This window comes from Myodes glareolus, chromosome 7, assembly GCF_982192425.1.
Source record: "Myodes glareolus chromosome 7, mMyoGla1.1, whole genome shotgun sequence".
Lineage (NCBI taxonomy): Eukaryota > Metazoa > Chordata > Mammalia > Rodentia > Cricetidae > Myodes > Myodes glareolus.
This window is the reverse complement of record NC_142032.1, coordinates 58503781-58529633: the sequence shown is the minus strand read 5'-3', so window position 1 is coordinate 58529633 and position 25853 is coordinate 58503781. Positions and strand designations below refer to the sequence as shown.

At 40.8% G+C, this 25853-nt stretch overlaps 1 protein-coding gene across 24 annotated transcripts in view; it reads right to left on the bottom strand.

The window, feature by feature from the left end:
• The window catches only part of Ppp6r3 (protein phosphatase 6 regulatory subunit 3), a 131543-nt gene that overhangs the window by 51958 nt on the left and 53732 nt on the right, over positions 1 to 25853 (bottom strand). For 23 of the 24 annotated variants that reach the window (XM_085693449.2, XM_085693451.2, XM_085693452.2 and 20 more), the window contains 6 exons: positions 24102 to 24334; positions 19215 to 19401; positions 16223 to 16360; positions 12958 to 13023; positions 10339 to 10451; positions 5809 to 5922 (listed from right to left, as the gene is read on the bottom strand). In XM_085693449.2, the coding sequence (XP_085549575.1) occupies positions 5809 to 5922; positions 10339 to 10451; positions 12958 to 13023; positions 16223 to 16360; positions 19215 to 19401; positions 24102 to 24328 (845 nt within the window). In that variant the 5' untranslated portion in view covers positions 24329 to 24334. The remainder of the gene's footprint in view (positions 1 to 5808; positions 5923 to 10338; positions 10452 to 12957; positions 13024 to 16222; positions 16361 to 19214; positions 19402 to 24101; positions 24335 to 25853) is intronic. The other variant, XM_085693466.2, reaches the window with a different exon arrangement.

Here is a 25853-nt window from a genome sequence, read left to right as displayed (position 1 = left end):
GCAAGAGCAGAGGGCAGAAGGGAGAGGACAGGGAATCAATAAGAAGTTTAAAAATAATAAAGTGAGACTCCCCATTTCAGCTGGTATTGTGATTACAAGGGGACAGCAGTTCTCAAGTGGGGGAGAAGATAAGCCAGGAATGGAAGGAGGGCCTACACCAATGTAAAATGGGGGTATGAAGTAAAATTAAAAGTGCTATGTAGACTGTTACAGTGAGATTGCCTGAATGAAAACCTGACCTCTCCAATTATCAGTTAATTACTGATTGTTAACCCAAGAAATGCTAGATAATGTCCCCATCTGGCATAGCAGCGAGGAGACCAACAGCAGATCAAGGACTGCACACCTCCTGGTACACCTAGAAACCAAAGCGTGCTCACTGCAGTAATGATTGCTAGAAAACACACCACTTGTGCTCCCCTTAGCTCTGACGGCAGATTTCAGAAACACAATTCCTGAAGAAAGGGGAAGAATGATCCCTCTGACTGCTAGCTCCTCCAGAGAAATACCACCTTAATCCTCACAGGCTGTGGAAACTTTATTTGGGGAAAAGACCTCTGAAGAAATAATTAAGGACTTTGAGATGAAAGATGAATCTGGATTGTACAGATGGACCCACAGGGCTATCACAAGGGTCTCAGAGAATAGAGGACTGATAGACACTCAGAGGTCAAGATGAGGACCAATGTAACAGTGGTCACAAGCCACAGAGTTGCCAAAAGTCAGCAGAAACTGAAGAGGCAGGGAACCATTATGTCTCTGTGCCTCTTTGGGAATGTGGCACTGCCAACACTGCAGTTTGGCAATGAGGACTACTGTTCTAGGATCCAGCTCCTGCAATGATGGGTTGCAATCCAATATGGGGTAATTACCAAATTTCTTGATATGGTCCTAATTATACATCTGTCATTTTTCACTTCATAGGAAAAGTGGCCTTCTTGGCACTGATGACTATAAAATAAAGTTGAACATGCTCTACAGCCTGCAGTGCTAAATACTCAGCCATGATTTATTTATATAAAGTAATCAAGCATATTTATCTCATTATGGAAACTTTGCTTTTACCTTTAATAGTGAAATTATATGTATAGTAAGGACTATTTAAGAAAAAAAAAACCTGAAAGCCAGGTGGTGGTGGCACACACCTTTAATCCCAGCTCTCAGGAAGAAGAAATAGGAGGATCTCCATGAGTTTGAGGCCAGCCTGGTCTACAGAGCAAGTTCCAGAACAGTTACATCAACACAGAGAAACCCTGCCTTGAAAAGTCATAAGGGAGAGAGAAACTTAAGCCTTGTCATCAATAAATGTTTGTTCTTCCCATTTAAAGTATTGAGTGAAAATGTTTTTGGTCAAAAGAGACTATGAGCAACAAAAGTTCAAGAAATTTGACTGTAAACCACCAAATTTTGGCTTTGTTTATGGACACAGAAAAAAATGGGACTTTCGGAGGTATGCAATTGTGGGCCCAGAGATATGATTTGGAGGAGTGCCTGCCTAGCATGGAGAAAGTCCTGAGTTCAATCCCTAGCACCAGTGGTATAAGTCTGTAATCCACTCTGAATTAGTGACCAATGGGGTAGGACCCTGCCCATTGTAAGGTGGTATAAGAATCCAGGCTCAGCAAGCCATGAATAGCAAGCCAGTAAGCAGCATCCCTCCATGACCTCTGCATCAGCTCCTGTCTCCAGGTTCCTACCTAGTCTGAATTCCTACCATGGCTTTCCTCAAATGGACTGTGATTCAGGATATATAAGACAAATAAACATTTCCTTCCCCAAGCTGCTTTTGGTCATGGTGTTTATCACAGCTAAAATCACCCTAAGACAGTCTCCCATATTGTATTGGCTTTGAAGACAATGGTCATGGAGAACAGATGAGGCTTGTCACAAGGTAAAAGGTCAGAGATACTGAAGGGAAACAAGGAGAGGCCATTGGTACACCTTATCTGCAGCAGAGAAAGGAGGATACTAGAAACACCAGGACTATGGACCATCTGCCAAAGACAGTGGGCAGTTAGTTAAGTTCTGGAGCCGGATTAAGCCTATCCAAGAAACTTTGTACATTACAGATGGCAGAGCTGGAGAATTGGGAATATCATGAGTTAATTCCAGAAGTTGAGCTGACACTAGGCTGTTTACACTGTTGGATTTGAGTTTGCTGTGATCTGTTTATAATCATACCTCAGATATTTCCTACTGGAATAAGAAGAAAATGTAACTTAATTTGAGTTTTTCAGGAGTGTCTACAAGTTGGATTTTTTTTTGTATTGTCATACTCATATTAACATGCGCTCTCAAAGGACAAAGAAAAGGTCAAACTGACAAGTTATAGATTTTTCGTGGTTAATAGTGATTATCACCAGGAAAGAAGGAACCAAACTGAAGAACTGCCTCCATCCTATTGGTTGTGGGCATGTTTCTGAGGCATTTACTTGATTGCTAACTGAGAGGACCTAATCCACTGTGGGAAGCAACTAGGCTGATGGGCCTAGGCTTGAGAAAAAAAGTTAGCCGAACATGAAACACGGTTCTGGAAGCAAGTCAGCAAGCAGCATTCTCTTATGGTTTCTATTTCAAGCTCCAGCCTGAGTTCCTGCCTTGGCTCCTCTCAATTATAGCCTGTAAAATGAAATAAACCCTTTCCGCACCAAGTTGGTTGGTCACAACATTTGTTACAGCAACAGAATTCAAACTAGAACAGAATGATTATGTTTTGGTGACAGGTCTAAGAAAACTGCCTGAGTCAAAGATTTTCTTCTGGAACGTCTACAGTTTTAGGATTAATTTCTGGGTCTATAATACATTTTGAGTAAGTTTTTCTATAACACAGAAGTCAAAACATCTTTTTGCATCAAGAGATCAAATATAATACACCACAGGCATTTATTAAAACTTTACCTACTACACTGCCTCCACATTCACTATCAGTACTTAGTGTGTGTGCGTGTGTGTGCAAACACACACCTGTTCTAGGGATCTGGGCACCTACTCTTTTTCCACTGTCCTGTTGTATGTGGCTTTTTAGCAAGTCCTGAAATCACAGTAAGAGCTGTTCAATTGCATTTCTTTGAAATGATTGTTTTGGCGATTGTCTTCGCTTTGGGATTTCCACAAAGTTTAAAATTAGTTTGTTTTCTATTACAACTTTTGTTTAGATTTTGAATGATATTGTCTCATCTGTCAGTTTAGAGAGAACTGACAATACTGAAGTATTCACATTGTTTTAGGTCAGGATACCTTATATTTTGCTAAATTTATGCATAAATAATTCCTTTTCTATAATGAATATATTTTTATTCCAAATTCCAATTGTTCATTACCAGTATGCATAAATGCAACTAAATTTTAAGTATTGTATTGATTTTACATCCTGTACTCTTGCTGCATTTGCTTATTAGTTCCAAGGTTTCTTTTTGCCTTTAAAAAAGTTAAAACAAAAACAAGGTCTCTCCACATAGATTTGGCTTGCTATGCCCAGCACTTGGCATTTATTTAAGATATGCTCAAAGACAATCCTGTGACCTATGGCCAGGCAATTTTATATTATTCTTTCCTATCTACATGCCATTTTCTTTCTTCTTATACAGGCTATAATCCTCACAAAAGATTTGCTAATGTACATGAAAGAATTTAAAGAAACGACAGTAAGGTTTTCTTTGTTTATGTGGTGATTTTTGAGAGACAAATGAGTCTTGTAGTTACTTCATTGTATCATATTATGCTTTTAGCATATTATTTGATAGCTACATATTTTGTTTTAGGGGGAGCAAACAAGCATGTGTGTGGCTCATCTGCATGAGCATGGAGAACAGAGGGTGTCTGGTGTCCTGCTCTATCACTCTTCACATTCCTTCATTGGACCTGGAGCCATGCTGGGAACCAGCAAGAAGCCTCAGTGAGCCTCTTGTCTCTTCTGTGCACCCTAGCACTGGGGGTGCAGGATCCTCGCTAAGCTGTCTCCAGGTCTAACTGATGTATTTGGTCAGCTACTATTTTCTTAAGGCATTTTCACATAGCTCTTATGTACTCTTGCTATATATCACAGGTTATTCTCATCTATGTCAGTTAGTTTCAAGATAAAGCTTACTTATAAACCAGGATTTTCAATTTGTAACTGTAATTCTTGTTTGATAAATGTTTGTTATATGTAATTTTACTATGTTAAAGTTAAAACCTTCCTTTTTATTTAAATAGAAAAGAAAAGGTAATATGGGAGTCCCCTCTGTGTGATATGATTACCATTAATGAATAAAGAAACTGCTTTGGCCCTATAACAAGGCAGAACCTAGGTAGGCAGGAAAAGCTAGACTGTATGCAGGGAGAAAGAAGGTTGGAGACACCATGGATCCTCTGCCTGAGACAGATGCTGGGAACATTACCTGGTAAGCTACTGTCATATGGCAATACACAGATTAATGGAGATGGGTTAAATTAAGATGTAAGAGTTAGTCAATAAGAAGCTAGAGCTAATGGGCCAAGCAGTACTTTAATTAATATAGTTTCTGTGTGATTACTTCAGGTCTAAGCTAGCCGGGCAGCCAGGAACCAACAGGAGACCCTTCTTACTAAAAGGTTTTGCTTTTGTTTCCACAGGAAATGAGGAACTGTGGATTCATTCTGTTTTAAGAAAAATCAGGTTTGACCAAGAAAGACCCGCTGAGAAATCTCTTAATAGGAGGAATGGCCCAGATGTCTGAGTTCTACATCCGGAACAATTCAAAAAGCCTCAGATAATCAAGTCCCACAAGATACTCCAGTCAGAACTTGATCATAATTCTAAATTCTACTATTCTTTTTCAAGTCAGAGTCGTCCTATAAGCCTCACAGTACTACTCAGTATGACATTAAACCATAGAGAAGGCAGGAAGGCCCCGAGGCATGAGCTGAAAGATAGCTGGGCACAACTGAGTAATACCTTACTATGCTGCTTACATTATTTAAAATATGAATTTCTGGGGAAGAAGGAGCAAGGTAAATTACAGATTCTCCAAATTATAACAGACTCAAAAGCATTGTTGCCAAACTGCCTTCCATTACTACTGAGATGAAGCAGGTCAGTGGCAGGAGTCAGGCATTTGGAAAGTGGGGCTGGTAAGGCTGCCTTCACTCTCACCCCAGAGAATATTTCATCACAAAGAGGAAAATCTGAAGTCCTGGCTGGCTGAAGGCTTTGCCTGCCAACCGAGGATGTCATTTTCTCTCCATGTTATCTGCTACACTGAAAGGGCCCAGTTACAAAAGGAAAAACAATGCAATTTCTGCATATTCCTACAACACTTAATCCAGTGGCTTATTGAAAAACATTCCACATTCATGAATATGACACAGAACCTTTTCCCTTAAAGCCTCATGCTGACTGCTCATCCAACCTCTGACGTGCAATACCCTCACAATGAGCCCCATAAAACAACAGAAGTTAGTTTGAGGATGGGGATTCAGAAATGAAAGAGTCCCTCCCTTTATCAACACCTGCCAATTGGACACCACCTCCTCCATCTTCATAAACACACAACCAATAGTTGTCTGGGCCACTGTCCATGTTTGGGGTTTGCTCACTTCACATTCATTTTGGTGGCATATAAACTACAGCAAACAAAAGCTGTACCAAAAACATGCTGATCAAACCACTGTTGAACTAAATCTCTCAACAGGTTGCACACACATGAATGACAGTAAAGTCTCTATTCAGCACCTGATCTTCAAAAGGCATGCTACTATAGCTCACCTAGCAAGAATTAATCTTTAGTTTTTAAGACATCTAAAAGTAAAACAGGATGGATAATTTAGTGAGATAAAAGGCAAGCTTACGTTGGTCGTCGAGTCTCAAGTAAAGTCAGTAAAATCTGGATTGCACTGACTATGGCTGATTCATTCTTCTCCTTGTGAAAAATATTTGATAGAAGCTGCTCTATAATTTCTTGCCTAGGGAAAGAAATCAATAGTCAAGCACTAATTGTAATGCCATTTAACAGTAACAACTGAAAATTTGCAACACAATCCCTATAAGCACTCATCCACACACGGGTATGTTTGCTTTCTACTTCAAATGTCACTCCCACAGCAATTCCTCTTACATATGAAGTTTATTCCCCTTATAAGGGTATAAGGGAGGACCTGTTTACCGTTGCAAACCTGGCTGAAAAGCAACAAATATTTCAAGGCTAGGTATAATATACTCAAAGCAGGGTGGGGGCAGAGGTGACAGCTCATGGTGATGAACAGTAAAAGTTAGAACTCAACACATCCATAAAAGAAAAAGTTTTCCACCAAATGGCAAAATAGAACCCACTCATGTTTGGCCACACTGGTGTGTGATTACCAAAAACCTAAAACAGGTAAAATGGGCCATTAACCACTGACTTTTACTGTACAGTTCTCAAATGATAAGTCAGTAGAAACAGCACTAAAAGTGTATGAAATACTGAGTAGAGGAGTCACAGCAGCCTAAGGACAGACTAGAGCAGTGGGTCTCAACCTTCCCAATACTGAAATCCTTTAATATAGTTCCTCATGTTGTGCTGACTCCCAACCATAAAATTATTTTCATTACTACTTCATAACTGTAATTTTGCTACTGCTATAAATTGTAATTTAAATATTTACAACCCCTGTGAAGGGTCATTAGACCCCGCCCCCAAGGGCGGTGTGCCCCATAGGTTTGAGAGCCACTGGACTACAGGTTTGGAGCTGTGGTGCTAGAAACTGTGTTCTTCAGTGATGGCTTTCCAGCTGGAATAACACTGATGGCTGTCTATCATGCTCAGACAATGCAGGGCTCTCACAACAGGAAAGTCACTTTTAGAACCACTGACATCTACTGGAAGACAATGGCAAATTGGCATCAACCATCTCATGCTATATGAGCTGAGAATTCTGTCACATCAGGAGAATTCTGATGGACAAAACAATGAAACAAGCAGCCAAAGCTTATGATTTAGCACTGGTGCCATATCCAGAGCCTTATCCAAACACACTGTCTCTAACTCAAACACCAGCAGTAGGCACAGGACAGAACTTGCCACACAGGATAAGGGGATATCTTTCAACCTCTGGATTAGGGGTGCTTTCTGACAAAGTCATGTTCCTGTTTTCAAACACAGTAGTAATATCAAGCATCAGTAAAATTCCTGATGTGTGAAGCCTTCTAGATCATTCATCCACATCTTTGGAACAAAGACTGGTACTCACTAAGTTTTGTTTTTCAAATGGATGACAACAGAAAGACATCTATAAAACTGACTCAAATTAACAAAACTTCTGAGTTCATTACTACCCATAATTAAGATACATAGTCTAGACCAAATCGAACTATTTTAAAGAATTTGAAAATTTCCAGAGATAACACTAGCTAGAATGCTTTTAATTCAGGCCCAAACTTCCTCTTAAACTTCATGTCCACTAACTCAAGATTTCTTTCTTGGTACTCCTCTCAAATACTCTTCCACTCAGGCTCATTCAAAGCCATCCTTGTGTACCTTTCACTCATGACATACATACACAGTGATACCAAACCTTTGGATTACTTAGCATTCTAATACAGGCAATTTCCTTTTCTATGTCTCACCAAAAGACTGGCTCTCTGATATCACTAGAATAGTAACTAAACTATGTGATCATTAAATAGAAACAATGTGGTGGTTAGAATGAAATTGAACCCCAGAGGCTCACAGCGAGTGGCACTATTTGAAAAGATTAATAGGTGTGGCCTTGTTGGAGTTAGTATTTAACTGGGGCTAGGTTCTGAGCTTGTCCAAGGCAGGTCCAGAGGCTCACTCTCTCTTCCTGCTGCCTGCCTATCTGGATGAACAACTCTCGACTACCATGTCTGCCTGTGTGCCGCCATGTTCCCTGGCATGAGAAGAATGGACTAAACCTCTGAAACTGTAAGTAAACCCCAATTAAAAATTTTAATTATAAATTAAATTTATAATTTAATTTCTCTTTTATAATAATTGCCATGGTCATGGTGTCACTTCACTGCTATAGAGCACTGGCTAAGACAATATATTTTTATATACTGCTATTGAATGTATTAGCCAAATATGTGGAATGGGAGACTATAGTTAATGAAGGTTTTCTAAGCTCATAGCAGCCTTCTATTACTGTATTTTCTCAATTCACAAATAAAAGAGCCAGCAGCTAGAAACTGCCAAAGAATAAAAGATATCCTAAAGGGGGTGGGGCAGCACTCATCTCCTCATCTCCCTTTGCTTCCTGACTGTATGCAAAATAACCAATTGTCTCATACTTCATACATTCATACTAAAGTCATGATGGACTTTACTGTCAAACTGCAAGCCAAATTAAACTCTTCATTCCTTAAGACAGGGAAGTGGGAAGGAAAGGGAGAGAGGAGAAAAAAAATCCACCATAATGCACATTAGGTTTTAGAAGGTCAGAGTGATACTACAGGCCACTAATTCACCTGGTCCATGTATCTGAGGAAATTCATTCCAACTTATATATTGACTATACTTCTCTTGATCTCAGAAGCTTGAGAGAACTAAGGTCCAGCATTAAGGATAGAAGCAAGCATAAACATGGGCTCTGGTGGCCCTACAGAGCTCAGATCTCACTGCTGACCAGTTCATCAGGTAGACCTACTCTCCAGTACTAATCACCCACTACATGTGGCCACCAACCAACAGTTAGAATATAACTTACTGACTCTGACATGTTCTAACTATAAATGCCAGCTCCCAAGACTTCATATTTAAAAATAAATAAAATTATGTTACTTTTGCTGTGTTTCTATTGGACCAGCAGCTTTGTAAATCGTATGAAATTTTGCTGATATTCAAAAGAGGAAAAGATTTTGGGTTTATTTGTTTGTTTGAGACATGATCTCACTATGTAGCCCTGTGTGCTCAAGCTCAGAAATTGGTCTGCCCATGCCTCCTGAGTGCTGGGTTTCAGGGCTGGCACACCCAGTCAAACATTCAGAAATTTTTTTAAAGTAGATTTTTATTGAGCTCTACATTTTTCTCTGCTCTCCTCCCTGCCTTTCCCCTCCCCTTCAGCCCTCCCCCAAGGTTCCCATGCTCCCAATTTACTCAGGAGATCTTGTCTCTTTCTACTTCCCATGTAGATTAGATCCAAATGTATGTCTCTCTTAGGGTCCTCATTATTGTCTAGGTTCTCTGGGATTGTGATTTGTGGGCTGGTTTTCTTTGCTTTATGTTTAAAACCACTTATGAGGGAGTACATGTGATAATTGTCTTTCTTGGTCTGGGTTACCTCACTCAAAATAATGTTTTCTAGCTCTATTAATTTGCCTGCAAAATTCAAGATGTCTTTTTTTTTTTCCAGGAAAATGTGGTACATTTATACAACGGAGTACTACACAGCAGAAAAAATGACATCCTGAATTTTGCAGAATTTTTAACCTACTCAAATGGCAGCTTTACACAGCTCAGCTTAATGAGCACCAAAATTGGTAGTATCTGGATGTTAGAAGATCTTCTATGTTTGAAAGGAATACATACATAAAAAGAGACATAACACCAAGAATTACTGTGTATGTACTATTCTCTCCCTTGGCAACAATTCTGGGAATAAAAATCAGCTTTCTCACAGACAGCTACAGCAAGCTGTTTTGTCTCTGGTTTGGCCCTCCCCTGTCTTACAGACACTTTGGCAAAAGATACAGAAGAGCCTCATTGCACTAGAGACATGACAGACAAGCCAAGAGCAATATACCAAAGGAGACCACCACTGCATCTAATGCTACCTGTGCACTCTTTTCAGCTACTCCTCCCACAGGCGAGCCTGTTTTTCCATAACACCACTTTAACAGTGTGGACATTAATTAGTCAAAGATATACTCATGGTAACAACCAACGTTATTTCTGAAAATGTGAGAATCCTGGAAATCAAAACAGCAGTCAGTACCTGAAGGACCTTTCCCTCAACATGAGCTTAAACAAGGCAACCTGAGTCAGCTGCAAAGACACAGTGGTCTGAGGAAGATCTTCAGAAGAAACCAACAACTTAAATGGGTCAAATGCAGACATACAGAAGACTATTTAAAAACAAAAACAAAAACAAAAAAACAAACCCCTCCAAGTTATGATGTGACTGTTTCACATCAGGACGGCTCTGTAAACTCAGCTTTGCAGGCACAGAGAAGTCGAAAGTCCACATATACATGCCGCTTGTTCCCCTTCTCACTCTTTCCGTCTCAGTGTCATCCATGGTAGAAGAAAAGCAGGCTTTCCTGCTTTGCATAGGATTTCCATAACACGATGCCCACAAAGGAGCACCTCACTTACCAGTCACTCACAAAGTAACAATCACACAGCATCAATGAGGAAAGTAAAAACCAAACGATAAACATACTTTTCTAGAGTGGCAAGCAGGGGATCTGGTTCTGTACTGTTCTGAACTTGTAACATCTGGTCTCTGCTCAGGCGAACAATTTCACAAAGTGATTGTGAGGCATTTGAATGCCGCTAAAGGAAAAAGGTACAATTTTAGCTATAGAACTTGTTAGAAGTTAACTTTACAGTAAAAAGTGAAGGGAGAAAGTTCTTGAGAGGTAACACAAGTTAAAATCATCTATAAGCTTCAATGAGCAATGCAGTCCCAAAGAAAAAGACGAAGCATTTGACTGTAGGCTGATGAGCTTCCCTTCCACAACTGCAGTGTAGATCACCATACAGACAAATGTCTTTGATTACGTGCTTGAAAAAATATATCCCACAGACAATACCTTTATTAGCACAGACAGATACACACACTACCTCAAATATTAAAAAACAAACAAACAAACAAACAAAAAACTAATATAGTTTTGTAGACCATAGAAGGTGGAATGTCCATCTACCTTTCTGGGAAGCTCTAGCCCAGCGTTCATGTCCTGTGGGAACAGTAACATTCCAAAACACTACCCTCCTGTAGAGATGATACATACTGGGAATCCACACCCACAGACTAGATTCAGAACCTAACACCTTTTAAAATGAGTATTAACCCCCTTCGACCCCATGTGTGTATTGTTTTTTGAGACAAGGTTTCAAGATGTAGCTTAGGTTGGCCTCCAACTTGTGCATCTTTCCTGCTTTAACCTTCATCTGCTGGGATTTTAAGCAGGAGTCACCAAGCTAATCATGCTCTGTCCTTCTCAAAAAAAAAAGTGTTGTAGGCTAGAGAGATTGCCCAACAGTTAAGAGCATTAACTGCTCTCCAGAGGACCCAGGTTTGATTCCCAGCACCCACATCATGGCTCACAACCATTGATAACTCCAAAGGGACTCCCTCTTTAGGCACCAGGCATGCCTGTAGTATACATACATACATGCAGATAAAACATTCACAAAGATAACATAAAAAGAAATAAATCTAAAAACATTATTTAAAAAAAACAAAATGTCAGGTTAAGCATAGTGGAGCAGAACCCGAGTACAGTAACCAAGAATAGTTTCCTACAAAACTAAACACGTACTTAACAAAAGAGCAGCAATGGGGCTGTCTTCCCAAAGAAATAAAACAAGCAGGCAAAACACCCATATACAGAAAATTAAATGAAAAGTCTAAAGAACTGAGCTTCTCCTTTACGGTTTCTGTTGGACTTTACAGACAAATGTAGCCCTGTAAGAACTAAATTCTGCTCAAGAACACAGCCTATTTTTGGAAATTACCCCCTACAAAGTGGCCAACTTTGCCTATGTCAACATGCACTGGCATGATTTTAGAACATGGGAACTGAGCTCCTGAAACTACTGAACTCCTAACCAGAGAAGAAATTAGTACCCTTCTAGACAGTTCTTCCTTAGCATCCACTATACACAAGCCCTGGAATGTATGAATAATACCAACTCTGGTAACAACAGCAGCTACTGCAATGGAGCATGTACTCCACAATCCCAAGGGAGATGGCAGAGAAGTTAAGAATGTATCTTAGATCTGCTCTAGTCATAAAAAAACTTTTTTGGATTCATTTTTTCTTTAAGTGCACCATGTATGTGCCTGGTGCTTATAGAAACCAGAAGAAGGAATGGATCACATGGAACTAAGTTAGCTACGAGTTGGCAGGTGAATGTTGGGAACTGAAGCCAGGTCTTCTGCAAGAGCACCAAGTGCTCTTAACTACTGAGCCATTGCTCCAGACCTATGGAAAATCGTAAACAGGCTATAGAAGAGGGTAAATCCACCTCCACAGAAAATCCATTTGTGAGTAACAAATATCCTCTGGCTAAAAGCCCAGCTTTCTCTGTCCTGCTCATCCATGATGTTCATTCCCCATTCTAACCAGCAATCTAGAAACATATGAAGAGGACCGAAAGCCTCAATCACACTCTGAACCACCCTAAAACCAACTTCTCCATGGACATGAAGTAAAACCATACAGAGCTGTCCTGCCTGTAGATAATGGTTGACTTTGGATAATATCACATAGCTTAGTGTGATATTTGAAGAGTAATGATTCAGACCTAAGGAACATACACCCTGACCACTCAGGACAGGGTTCAATGTGTAATAGTCAACTCAAGTTTCAGAATCACTGCCATATTTGTGTCTGATCTCCAGCACCAGGGGAGAAAGTGAAGAGATGGAGGCAGGACACATGGTCAGAATATCTGTCTCTAGCCCCTATACTCAAGTTAAACCTATTTGAGGCTTCAAGGTCAGGGCCAGGACTACAAAGTCACTGCTAGGCTCAGTGGTGACCCAGACCTTATTGTGATGCTTGCAAAGCTTTAGCCAGGGCTTTCAAGATGCAGATGTGGCCCCATCACCTAAGATAAAAAGTACGTATAAAACAAAAATAAGTGTGGATGGAGATTTATCACAAAGCAGGCGTGGCATGACCATAACTGTTAGAAGGAGATAGTGCTCTCTTGCTGCTCATAATGTAGGAACACCATCCCCTCTCATTCCCATTCACAGACACACATGTATGTTCTGTGGCCAATCAACAGTTTTTACATGAAAAAATAAAGTCATAAGAGAACTTACATCTTCTTCTTGCGATGGATGGACTATTTCCACAAGCCTCTGGATAATTCTTTCCTCATTTAGCCACTGAAAAACACATGGTAGAAGTGATCATAGCAATGAGTGGCTCCTGCTCAAGCCCCAGTGAAGATAAACATACTGGAAATAGCCATCACACTTTAAGTAGAATTTACAGGTTTCTCTGGACTTTGAACACTACAAAAAATTAAAAAGTCTCTCAAGGAAAATGTAGTGAATGTATCATTTTAAGAGTGACCACAAGCACCCACAATCCCAAGTCCCAACAGTCACACACTTAGACTCTATACTTAATAGTGGTGCTGACTGGATAATCAGTATGTATAGCATTTACTTTGGCTACTAGAAGCCTTGGGCAGATGGGCTACATACTATCTCAAAGAGAGTGTCATCTCTGAACTTCAGATGAAAAATAACACTTAGTATCAAGCCTCTGGTTTAAGAGAATTGTTGCGGAATATTTGTTTACATGATAAAGATGTGTCTCTGCCTAAGGAGCTTTCCGGCTGGTTTACTAGTTAAATGGCCAACAGCTAGGTAGGCGAGAATAGGTGGGATTTTCAGGCAAAGAGAGACAAACTGGGAGGAGGAATCTAGGCGAGCCATTCACGAGCAGACTGGGAGCAAATTGGATGTACCGTACTAAGAGAAGGTTACTGAGCCATGTGGTAGAACGTAGACTATAAAAATATAGGCTAACTAAACTATAAGAGCTAATTAAGAACAAGCAAGCTAAGGCTAAGCTTTCCCATAATTAATAAGTCTCTGGGTCATTATTTGTAGACTGGCACTCCAAAGATAGTCTAAGAAGAAAGCTTACTACAAAGAACCCAGGATGAAAGGGGGCTTTTTGATACCCAAAGCAAACCCACTATAGGAAATACTAGGGCCAGGTTGGGGCACCCTAGAAGCAGAGAGATGGTCATCCACCTGTTTCACAGGTAGAGCTGCTGGAACCATAACAATCTCTTTGTAACCTCTACATGAGATGTAGTGAACAGAGAGACAGAAGGAATCAGAGTGATTCATAACTAACTAACTAAATGAATGAATAATAAATAAATGAATAGGAGAATAGATAAGAAAATAAAGGCTAAACTGGCAGGCTTAAAATTAGTGCCCTAAAGGAGCAAAGCACCATAAAATATAAGGCGGTTGAAAAGCCTTGATTTACAAAGGTTGAAGACAACAGAGAACGAAGTTGAGGCCAAGAAACCAAATATGATTTGCTAAAAGTACAGAGATAAAACCCTGCTGCTGTCTCTAGCTCCTTACAGGGAACATAACCAAGGGCAATGCAAACATGTACTAATGGGAAGGGCTATGGATGAAGCCACCCAATTGCTATGTTTTATTATGGTTAATTGTTGTGTGTGTATGTGTGTGATATAGCACATGTGTGGAGGTCAGAGGACATTCTGTGGGAATGCATTCGTTCTCTTGCTCAATCATGTGGATTTGGGGAATAAAACTCAAATTGTCAGGTTTGGCAGCTGGTGCCTTTACCCACTGGGCCATCTTGTTAGCCCTTAAGATCTAGGCATGAGATAAAAAACTTCTCACAGTATTACCTAAGGTCACATTCTGATAGATAGCAATACCCTGAAGTATATGCTCCTGATCACAGGAAAGACCGGGACATTTGGTAGTGTATGTAAGTTCAATCTTGACCATCTATCTTCTGCAGAGCTATTTATAAGTATCTACATTCCAAGCCCACTTCTGGATCTTCAAGATTTTAAGGAGGGCTGGAGAGATGGCTCAGTGGTTAAGAGCATTGTCTGCTCTTCCAAAGGTCCTGAGTTCAATTCCCAGCAACCATATGGTGGCTCACAACCATCTGTAATGAGATCTGGTGCCCTCTCTAGCCTGCAGGCACACATGTAGGCAGATATTGCATGCATAATAAATGAATAAATATTTTTTAAAAAAAAGATTTTAAGGAATTTCCCCTTAACCTGCTCTCCTCTTACTGACCACAGGCTCTCCCCAAAAGCTTAACTCTTTGGAAACAGGCCCTAAAAAATTCAACTTAGAAGTAGCCAGAGGAATAGAGCCACTAGAGCAAATCATACTTTATAAACCTCCTCCTGAACTAATTCATATATAAAGTGACCATTATCCTCCTTGTTCTAACAGTCTTTCCCAGAATTTTGAACCCTCTTTGAAAAAAGATTCTACAAAAACACACAAAGTAGCAAGGTGCCTCCATTTGAAGGCTTGCCCTCCAAGTTCCAGAGAACCTGCTTGCAGAACTTAGCTGGGTGACCTGGGTCACCTTGCAGATATTGCCCTTATCTACCAAATAAAGCAAGCATGCCTAGACATCTTGTTAGTGCATGCCCTGTTGTAGACAGCCCCAGGTAGACCTTCCTTTCACAGACCCTCCAGTCTTTTTGGTTCCTTAGGCCTTTAAAACTAGAATTTCCAAAGAAACTCATTTTCAATGGGGTACAGCTTTTATTTCTTTTGGCCCAGGCTGGCTAGAACTTAAAATCCTCCTGCTTCATAATACAGAGTGTTGACATTATAGACATGTGCAACTACATCAGACTGGGATCCAGAGAACAGTGCTAGAAGGCAAGGAAAACTGGGGAGAGGAACACAAAGGGACAATGGAAAGCCTTATTTTCAGATTATTCAAACCTCCCTCAAGCCCATTTTCACCTTTGACATCAATCTACTTAAGATGCACAAATCCAAAAATTACCACCTTTCTGAACTTAAAAGTGGGCCCTTTCCACATACCACCATTTCCTTGTTTGACCCTCATATAGGAGGCAGGTCTGTCACACTCTTAGAAAGCCTTGTCCTGCTTACATTCAGACCCAGCTTTATGATAAATTCTCAATACATTCACCATCCACATAACAAACCAACCAGCAAAGGGCAAATAACACTGCATCTGATAGACCCAGAGGCCTATGCATCCTGAGGCCTGGTCCAGTAAAATCTGAATCTCAGCTTGTTGAGGTTGCACATGCCTTTAATTCCAGCACTTGGGAAGCAGAGATTGGCTGATCTCTGTGAGTTTGAAACTAGCCTGGTCTACATAATGAATTTCAGGACAGCCAGGGTTACATATATACTGGTCTCAAAACAATAAAATAAAAACCGATATCTTTTCTGTGTTGGGATAACTCCCTCCCTGCCTCATCCTGTAGGATTTTCTTAGCAAACAGGAGCCCAGATGCCCAAATAACAGCATTCCCAAGCCCAACCCCCAGCAGTTCAGATCTCTACTCACGTTCAGAACATCTTGCCTGGGCTGTGGAGGCTCAATACATGTCAAGAGCCTGAGCAATAAATCCATGATAGCAGAAGTTCCTATGTGCTTTATAATGAGGTCCACAAAATCACGCTTCTTTTTCAAGAAATCCACAATCTAGAGGAAAACAAATTAACCTGAAAGATGCATAACTTGAGGCATACAATCTAGAGTGACCAACATTCCCCAAATCCTACCAGTTAGCTTAAGGATAAGGAGGCACTGAGTTAGCAAGCAGATGTCAAACAGGGAGCCTGGCTAATAATAACAATATTCAAAATCCTTAAATAAAATCATCTTCCAAATTAGCATGCATCCCCACTACAAATAAAGCTAACAGAACCTTTGCCTTCTCTTTATTTTTCATGTTCACTATCCAAGAAGGAGGCATTTAAAAAACTCACAACCTTACAAACAGTCAAAAAACATACTATGTGGGGCTAGAGATGGCTCAGCAGTAAAGAGCACTGGCTTCGCTTTCAGAAGTCACAATAACCTGTGACTCTAGTTCCAGAAGATCCAATACCCTTTTCTGGCCTCTATGGGCACCAGGCATAAACACGATATACATACATGTAGACAAAACAACCATACACATAAAATAAAAACTTAAAATATATATACTACTTTATAATTTACATACATAAAGCAATCCCATTAAACTTAAATTTAAAATGTGGAATATTCAAAAAGATTTCTGTTTCTAAGTAGCTAGCTCGCCTGGTCCACAGGTGATTTAGGCTGCACTGCCAAATGTGTGACTAACAACAGGAGACTAGGAAGAGGTGGTTGTGCCGAAGGGAGATGAATTAGGGATAGAAATCATGATTCTATCCTGCAGTTTCCACAGTAGCCATTAGAACCCCACCACATGTGCTAAGGGCGCTTCACTGACTGGCAGTTTTTGTCACAAAATTTCACTAAATCTTGGAAGGTGGAATTCATTGTTCTAGATGAAAAATCCTAGGCTCAGACCGAGAACTAAAAGGTGGCTGCCCTGGAATTTAAACTCAGATCTACATGCTGCAAGAGTCCCAGGCCTTCCACAAACATGCACAAAGAAGCTTATCAGCCAGAACAGGTAGGACTAAAACCCCAAGTAATTTCAAAATGAGTCATTGCACTGTTTGTCTAGACAATGATGCCAAATACTCATCTCTTCGAGGACTGGCAGTCATGCCACTCACAGCTGAGTCCTATAAAAGTCTTTGAAAGGAAAGGTGAGAAAAACAAAAGTTACACATGACCAAACTACACAATTCCATGCATGGCAGAAACAGTGGTCCTGGAGCCTACATGTATAAACCTTAGTTGATGCTGTGAACAGTATAGCAAGGACCACATGGCCTGTACTTTAGACATTGTTGTTGAAAGCTAAAGTGTTCAACACTGCCAACAATTGAACACTCTGCTCTAAAAGCTAAAATAGTCTCTTTCTGGTTAAGCCACATGAATCTGGACTTTTGTTACCCTTGTAGTGCCTAAGTCTCAATACTATCAAGCAACAAGAAACACAATTCTCAAGTGTGACCTTTTTGGCAACTACACAAGCAACGCTGTTATCATCCAAGGAATCCTAGCTGGAGAAACAAGAAGCGACCAGATGAAAGGACTCTCCACCTGGGGGTTCTACTGGCACACACCATCACTGCCAGACAAATAACAGAACTGAGTCTCCGTGTCAATACGCAAAACCTCAGAAAGCCTTCCACATATTTTAATGTTTTACCTTATAAACACCAAAAATCATAACTCACCAACCTGGGTCCCAATAGCAGATATGAGGAGAAAAACATAACAAAGCATGTCTTAATAATGAAGGTAGCCATTTCTGACCTAACTATGCCAGGATGATGTGACAGCTTGCAATGCATGTGGAAAGGGCAGAATGAAAGACAATCTGTACTACTTAGACTATGATTTGGGGGTTGGACCTAAGGTAAAAGATCTTTCTCAAACACACTTGGAAAAGTGGCCCTATTCAAATAAGAACCTTACTTGAACACAAATTCTAGAATAAAATATGAACCTAGCCTCAGCAGAGGACAGAATACAGAGGGCCCAAAATAGTTTCAGTCCTTTCATGTACGCTGATAGCAAGACCTAGTAAATGGAAACTGTTGTCTACCACGAAGAAAGCCAAGTCTGACTGGATTGACCATGTTCATCTCTGCCTGCTGCAACTGATAATCTGTCAGCCTGCACTAAGCATCTGCTCCTTTAGCTGTTTCATGAAAGTGAGCTCTTGGGCCTTTACAGAAACTTCCACTATGGCAAAGTACTCCAATTTCAGCAAACATCAGTGTGAACTGAAAGATGTGCCAAAAGTCCTCACTGTCAGATTCCATCTAATTCTATAGGTCAGGGGTAGGAATCAAGAACATACACTGCTTTAAAAAAAAAAAAAAGTTCTCAGGTGATGCTGTCATCACTGGCCCAAAAGCCAGACTTGGCTAACCACTCCTTTGGGAAATGACATTTCCACACACACAACATGTGAACTGGAAAAAAACAGAACGGTCAAGGTGGAGGTACCTGTATAAACAGGGAGGTGTGAACTCTGACCTAGTGCTACAGACTAGGGATCCAGATATCTAAGTGAAATAAATGACCACTGTGTGCAAAACACTGGTCAGATTCATTTTCAGGAAACAACAAAGCAAAGCAACTGCTGAACCCAGAGAAGCATTAGCTATATACTCAGATTCAACCTGCTGCCCTCACAATGATATTTCTGATTACTTGTCCAGAAAAGAAATCAAAGCATGCTTACAGCTGAAGCCCTTCAAAGCATATGACAGAGGAAAAATACTACTTAATGTGTAAACCAGGGTTGCTTAAAATGCTAAAGACCTAAAAGACATTCATTCTCTTACTGAAACTAGACCTCAGGCAAATGCAGAAACTACAGCAAATCCCTCGAGTCAGGGATGCACAGCCCAGATACTTACCTTTGGAAAATAGTATTTACCTGTTCTGGTTTTCTGCTGATAAGAATACTTAGCACCTTGCTGAAGAAACTGGCAAGTAGTGGGTTCAGGGGGGACTCATTTAGGAGGAAGCTATACAATTTCAATAGCAAGGACTCATCTTCCCCCAGTCTATCATTCATCTGGGAAACATCAGAAGTGAGCAACTCACACGATATATTTGGATACCTAGAAGAATAGAACATTGCGTTATCATCTAATGGTAAGTTCATCACATCAAGCACAGCACACATCAGGAAGGTCTCCTAAAATTCTATCAAAACATCAAAATTATCTACTAGGAATTAAAAGCACCTTCAAACCATTCCATTCAACCTCTTAAGTCAAAACGAATTTTCTAATTTGCCTTTAAACCATGTTTTAGTAAGTTATGTTTTTGTTGCATCACAACTATGGTGCATGCATAGGACTCAAGAACCAAGGATGTCACACTGTAACATCAGAAATAACTCACTGAAGGTACAGTGTCTTGGCAGCCATCACATCCCATGTGGACAGAGAAGTGGAAGCTCTGAGAGACAAGTTAGGGTCTGCCAGTTTCCAGGAAACTGTATTACACACAGCTGTGGTGATGACTGCAGGTACCTGAACAGGTCACTGGTCAGCTCAGCTCAGGTGGGTTACAAGAGTATGATAAAGTTCTGAAAAGTTATCAAATGTTCAGTCTCCATCCCATCTAAGGAAAACACCTATCATGGTATACTGAATAGACAAACAGGACACCAGCCTGAGGTACTGGGAGATGAGGGAAGAGCGTTATATAAACCTACACTTTCTACAAGAGCCTTCCAGGACCTTATGAAGCTAGGGACAGGCAAGAAACCAGTCCACTGTCATTCTTCACTATGATCTCACTTGGTAGGCCACAGGCCCACAGGAAGCAGCTGGCATTTGCTCTGCCTTTATTTCCTCATGGTTTTAGAAAAACCTGCAACCTCAATCATGTTTATCTCCAACAGTCAGACCATTCACTTTGAAAACCAAGCAGCAGACCTATGTTCTCCACGCTCTGAATGACCTTTTCCAATGGTCACAGGAGACTCATCAGACAACACTATATGTGATCATAGTTCCCTTCTCTGCTCTAACACATTAACACATTCTTCTATCAACCAGCCAGGAGCAACAGGCCAAGCTAGTCATAGGAATGGCACTCAAAGGCTGACCAAATCAAGGAGACAAACTAACACAGTTACTATATGAGAGCTGACAGAGGGAAAGACTGTGGGCTGGAGAGTGTGACACATGTGGAGGTATCCAAGGAAAGCAAGGAACCATTGCACCTGAAAGGATCTGGGATGAAATGGGATAAACAGCATGAGTCCCAAAGGAAGCAATGCAGGAGGACGACAGAAAAGCAAGCAAAGTTGCAGGTGTGAAGGCATGCAGACTGTAGTTCCTAACAATCTCTTCTAGGAGGTTCTGCTCCATTAGTCTCCCAAACACTGTAACACAGGCATTCATCAATGCCACAGCAGACTTCTCTCCTGTAACCACCACCTAGTAACAGGAACACACAGCAGCTGTATCTGCAGCTATGGGATTCATACTAGAATCACTTCCTACCTCATCCACTTTCCAAGGTGTATTGGCCCTCTCCCTTAGTTTGTAGACTTTGAAACATAATGAGGAAGGGTTGACATTGCAAAGGTGGCTAATGAGTGACAGTAACTTGCATTACTCTCTATTTTCTAGGATAATGGTTCTCAACCTTCCTAAAACTGCAACCTTTTAATACAGTTCCTCATGCTGTGGTGGTGATCCCCCAATCATAACATTATTTTTGTCACTACTTCATAACTGTAATTTTGCTACTATTACGAATCATAATGTAAATGTCTGTGTTTTCTAATGGTCTTAAACCCCGAAGAAAGCACAGTTTAACCTCCAAAGGGGTCAGGATTCACAGGATGAAAACCACTGTTCTAGGATAAACTGTAGAAACTTTGCTAATTCCTCCCACCTGCTGTAGTACAGGGCACTCCTTTGGCTGACATAGCTTCCTTCCTCTTACTGCACCATTCCTGAGAGTGTACACATAAACCACCACTTCTTCTATTTAGGAAAACAAATAAAACACTCCTTTAGCTACCATGTGCTCTCATTGCTAGAGTAACTTCAAGGAGATGTCTTGCTTTGTCTTCCAATCTTCTTCAGAGCCATTTCAGCTGGGCTCTCAGGACCTGAATCAACAGGGTTGATATTGCCACACTGTAATTCCCTTAGCAGCAGCCTCTGATCATGGTTCCTCTCTTGTCATTGAAGCCTGTCTTTAGCAGCTTTCTGGGTGGCAGCCTCTACCTGTTTTCTTCTTGTCCTGGCCACACCTCAATTCCTGTGTGGAACCCTAATTCAGTTAACAGCCTCCTCCATCAGTTTCTGAGCCTGCCTCCCATCAGCTCCATGGGCAACCTCTGTCAGCTTCATGCCATCATATGGCACCCATCCACCTACTGTGAGTCCCTGTCTCTACTCCACACCAACCAGGCATCTCAAACTTGACCTTTCCCTTGACATCTATCCTCAATGTTACAGCTATTCCATTCTAACCTATCTGGAGTAAAACATTCAATATCCCTTCCTTCCTAATACTTCCTTCTTCTGACCTCACACCAAGGAAGCTTCTTCAGTTCTAACTTTATTTTATATGTCTAGATGCTAAAACCCTGCTCCCCCAAAAGGATACTGACATCTTTTTCTGCAGATTGCTACCAGCTTCTTAACTGAACTTCCCTTTCTACTCTGGTACCCCAGTGCCTAGAGCCCCAAAGTGGGGCTGTACTAGCAGACAAGGACAACTGTCAGTCAATATCCATCATTCACTGGTCAAAACCTTGAGTGGCTTGTTTTGGAGGGTGCTCTGATTTCACCCCAGACCTTCTCTCTTCCTCCTCACCTCCATTCATGAGGCTGCCTTGTTCTTAGAATATAGCAAGCACTCATGCACATTAGGGCTTCCACACTTTTGGTCTGGCTGTTCCTTGTCAAGCACTTGCAAAGACAATGTCTTCAGTTCCTACATGGCTCCAAATGATGCTTCCTCCAGAATCCTTCCACCAACCAACCTCAGGTGTTCTGTCCTAGCCTGCTTTCTTCTCCAGAGGGCTTCTCCGACAAACTATGTTTTTACTTCTTACTCTGGATTGCACTGACCACAACAATCAATCTGAATCCTCAAAATGCTTCAGATTCTTTCCAAAAGGTTCTCCATGCTAATACAGGTGTTCAGGTCACCCAAGGTGTATTTCACACCAATGTTGGCTTGAGCTGGGCCAGAGGCATAGCAGACAGAGTTCTGCTCCACCCAACTCAACCCCTGATCCTCCAAATGGAACCATCTAGCACATCTAGGAGCCGTGTGAGAGAGGTCGCTTGCTCTTACAGCGTCGAAGGTGACACAGCAGCACAAAGAAGCAGCATCACTGCCAAGCTTTCAGATCCATGCAGCAAAGGCAGTATGGAGCCTTTCCTCTCAGTAAGTAAGCAATTCATAAAGGGTATGGCATTAGACAAGTAACTTCACCCAGAAAAATATGAGGGCCAACCTAAAAAAGGAAACTACTTTTCTACTCACAGCTTCCATAAAGAGAGGGCCATACCACTCCAAGATTGCTTGATTGAAGGCCCATTATCCTGGACATATTACCACATCATTTCCACCTCTAATCTGGATAAGACCTATCTAACTTACATGCCAGCTTACTGTGGCAGAATTTCAAAGCAGCAAGGTGTTTAGGGGAATAAAAACAAACTAGTATTTTTATGCTATACATATTTTCCTTTATAAGATACTGGTCTCCACTGAATGCTGTGGTCTCTACTGGTGGCTGGGTGTCAATCTTAAAGGCTGGCAGAGAACAGAGCCTCCTTGAGAACCTAAATCACCAATAACTTTAAAGGTATGAAGCATTTTTTTTGCTGACAGCATAATATCTGAAGAAAGTTATCCTGAGCCAGGAAGGCCAGTGTCTAAAATCCTGTTCCTTCCATATGATGTCTTTAATGAATCACAAGAGATGTTTATTTCTGAAGGGATTCTTATTTCAGTGTGGGAGATGCTGGCTACTTCATTAATGTTGGATATGAAGAAATAACTGCAAGTCCAATATTGGTGTTCCCAGAAGTGTAAAAAGAAGTGTTACAAGTGGCAGCATTAAAGGATTCTCATTTACTGTGTCATGCTGTTTGTAAACAGATTCAATTAATCAGCCACGAGTAGATAAATCCACTCTATTTATTATGACATTTCCTGCTTGAATATAGCTTCACTGCTGTTTGCCAAAACCCACACCTAATGCTCAAGTAATGGAAGGCTGGCCTTACTATATGAGCAATACTATTTTTTTTTAAAAAAAAATATTTTTATTTATTTATTATGTATATAATATTCTGTCTGTGTGTCTGCCTGCAGGCCAGAAGAGGGCATCAGATCTCATTTCAGATGGTTGTGAGTCACCATGTGGTTGCTGGGAATTGAACTCAGAACCTTTGGAAGAGCAGGCAATGCTCTTAACTGCTGAGCCATCTCTCCAGCCCCGAGCAATACTCTTCAAACTCAAGCCCTGACTAGGCCTCTAGGCAATCCTGGCTTGTTATCTAGAAAAGTGAAGAAGATACTTACTTGAATGTCTTACTAGTATAAGAAGTTTGCTTGTCACTTAAAAAGCATGGTGTACTTCTGGCTGAGATTAACATTGAAATGCCTGTGATTCACTGAAACTGGCTCCAGAATGGACTGTGTATCCCATTAAGACTGGAGGTCTTGACCATCTTAACCTCTCAATGGCTATAGTGGCTCTAGGAAATTCGTAGACAATAAGAATAATCATTTTCTACTCCAGCCTAAGGCAAAGATGCCATTTTCTTACTTGTATCTGATCTTCTCATCCATGTCTTGAGGTGGCTCTTCTATAATGAATGAGACTAAGTCTTCGAGACATTCTGCTTTTAACAGAAACTCTATGAGCTTGCGGTTCTGTGCTTTACACTCCTGTAAGACGTCCTCCTCATCCATTAGCTCCTTCAATGTTACATCTTCTCTCTCTAGAAGTGTGTCTATATGGGATGATGAGTGAAGATCAAATTTCCAAAACATGCTGGTCTAAACAAAACAGAGAGTATTTAATAAAATTTCAGCTTTACTTACTGATTTTTCAGAAACCGAATTTCAGTTTAGTTTGGTCTACAATGTCAATTTGGCATTAACACAAAATTAAAGCAGTTTCATACTGAACCTACAAAATGATTTCCTTTTTTTTGTTTTTTTTTTTTCTGTTTGTCGAGACAGGGTATCTTTGTGTATCCTTCCTTGGCTGTCCTGGAACTCCTCCGTAGACCAGCCTGTCCTCAAATTCACAGAGATCCGCCTCCCTCTGCCTCCCAACTGCTAGGATTAAAGGCATACACCGGCACTGACCAGCACAAAATGATTTCTTAATGAGTAACACTGATAGAATCTTTTTAGCCCCTTTTTAAAAACATTTTTTTAAAGAATTTATTCATTAGCTTTCTTTTTTAGACTTTCTACAAATATTTTATTTAATTTACTCATTTTTATTTTATATGTGCAAGACCTGCAATGGAGTGGCCATGGAAGCCAGAAGAGGGTGTTAGATGCTTTAAAACTGGAGTTATTTGTGAGCCACCAATAGGTGCTGGGACTCAAAATTAGGTGTCAAGTGTTCTTAACCTGTGAGTTCTGTCTCCATCCCAGAAAAAAATAAATAATTTATTTACTTAAATTTTATGCGCAACAGTGTTTTGTTGTTTGTTTTGGTTTGGGTTTTTTCTTTTTCTTTTTCTTTTTCTTTTTTTTAAATTTATTTATTTATTATGTACACATTGTTCAGCCTCCATGTATGCCTGCAGGCCAGAAGAGGGCACCAGATCTCATTACAGATGAATGTGAGCCACCATGTGGGTGCTGGGAATTGAACTCAAGACCTCTAGAAGAGCAGTCAGTGCTCTTAACCTCTGAGCCATCTCTCCAGCCCCTGGTTTGGGTTTTTTCGAGACAGGGCTTTACTATAGCTTTGGAGCCTGTCCTGGAACTAGCTCTTGTAGACCAGATTGGCCTTGAACTCACAGAGATCCACCTGCCTCTGCCTTGAGTGCTGGGATTAAAGGCCAGCGTCACCACAGCCCGGTTACAATAGTGTTTCTGTCTACATGTATGAGGGTGTTGGATCCCCTTGAGCAGGAGTAACAGACAGTTGTGAGATGCCATGTGGGTGCTGGGAATTGAACCTGAGTCCTCTGGAAGAGCAGCCAGTGCTCTTAACTGCTCAGCCATCTCTCCGGCCCCATCTAGAAAATATTTTTAGCTGGGTAAAGCGTTGAAATGCTGAATAAAAAAAGCTGGATTTTTAAAATTTTTTTAATGCATTTATTTTTTGTTCTTCAAGAGAGGGTTTCCCTGTCTAACAGCCCTGGCTGTCCTCGAACTCACTCTGTAGACGAGGCTGGCCTTGAACTCACAAAGATTCGCCAGCCTCTGCCTCCCAACTGCAGGGATTAAAGGCATGTGCCACCATCACCTGGCTTAAAATGATTTTTATCCTGCAAAAGCAACTAATCCAAGCTCAGCTGGCACATACCCATAATTCTAGTGAGGCAGGAGG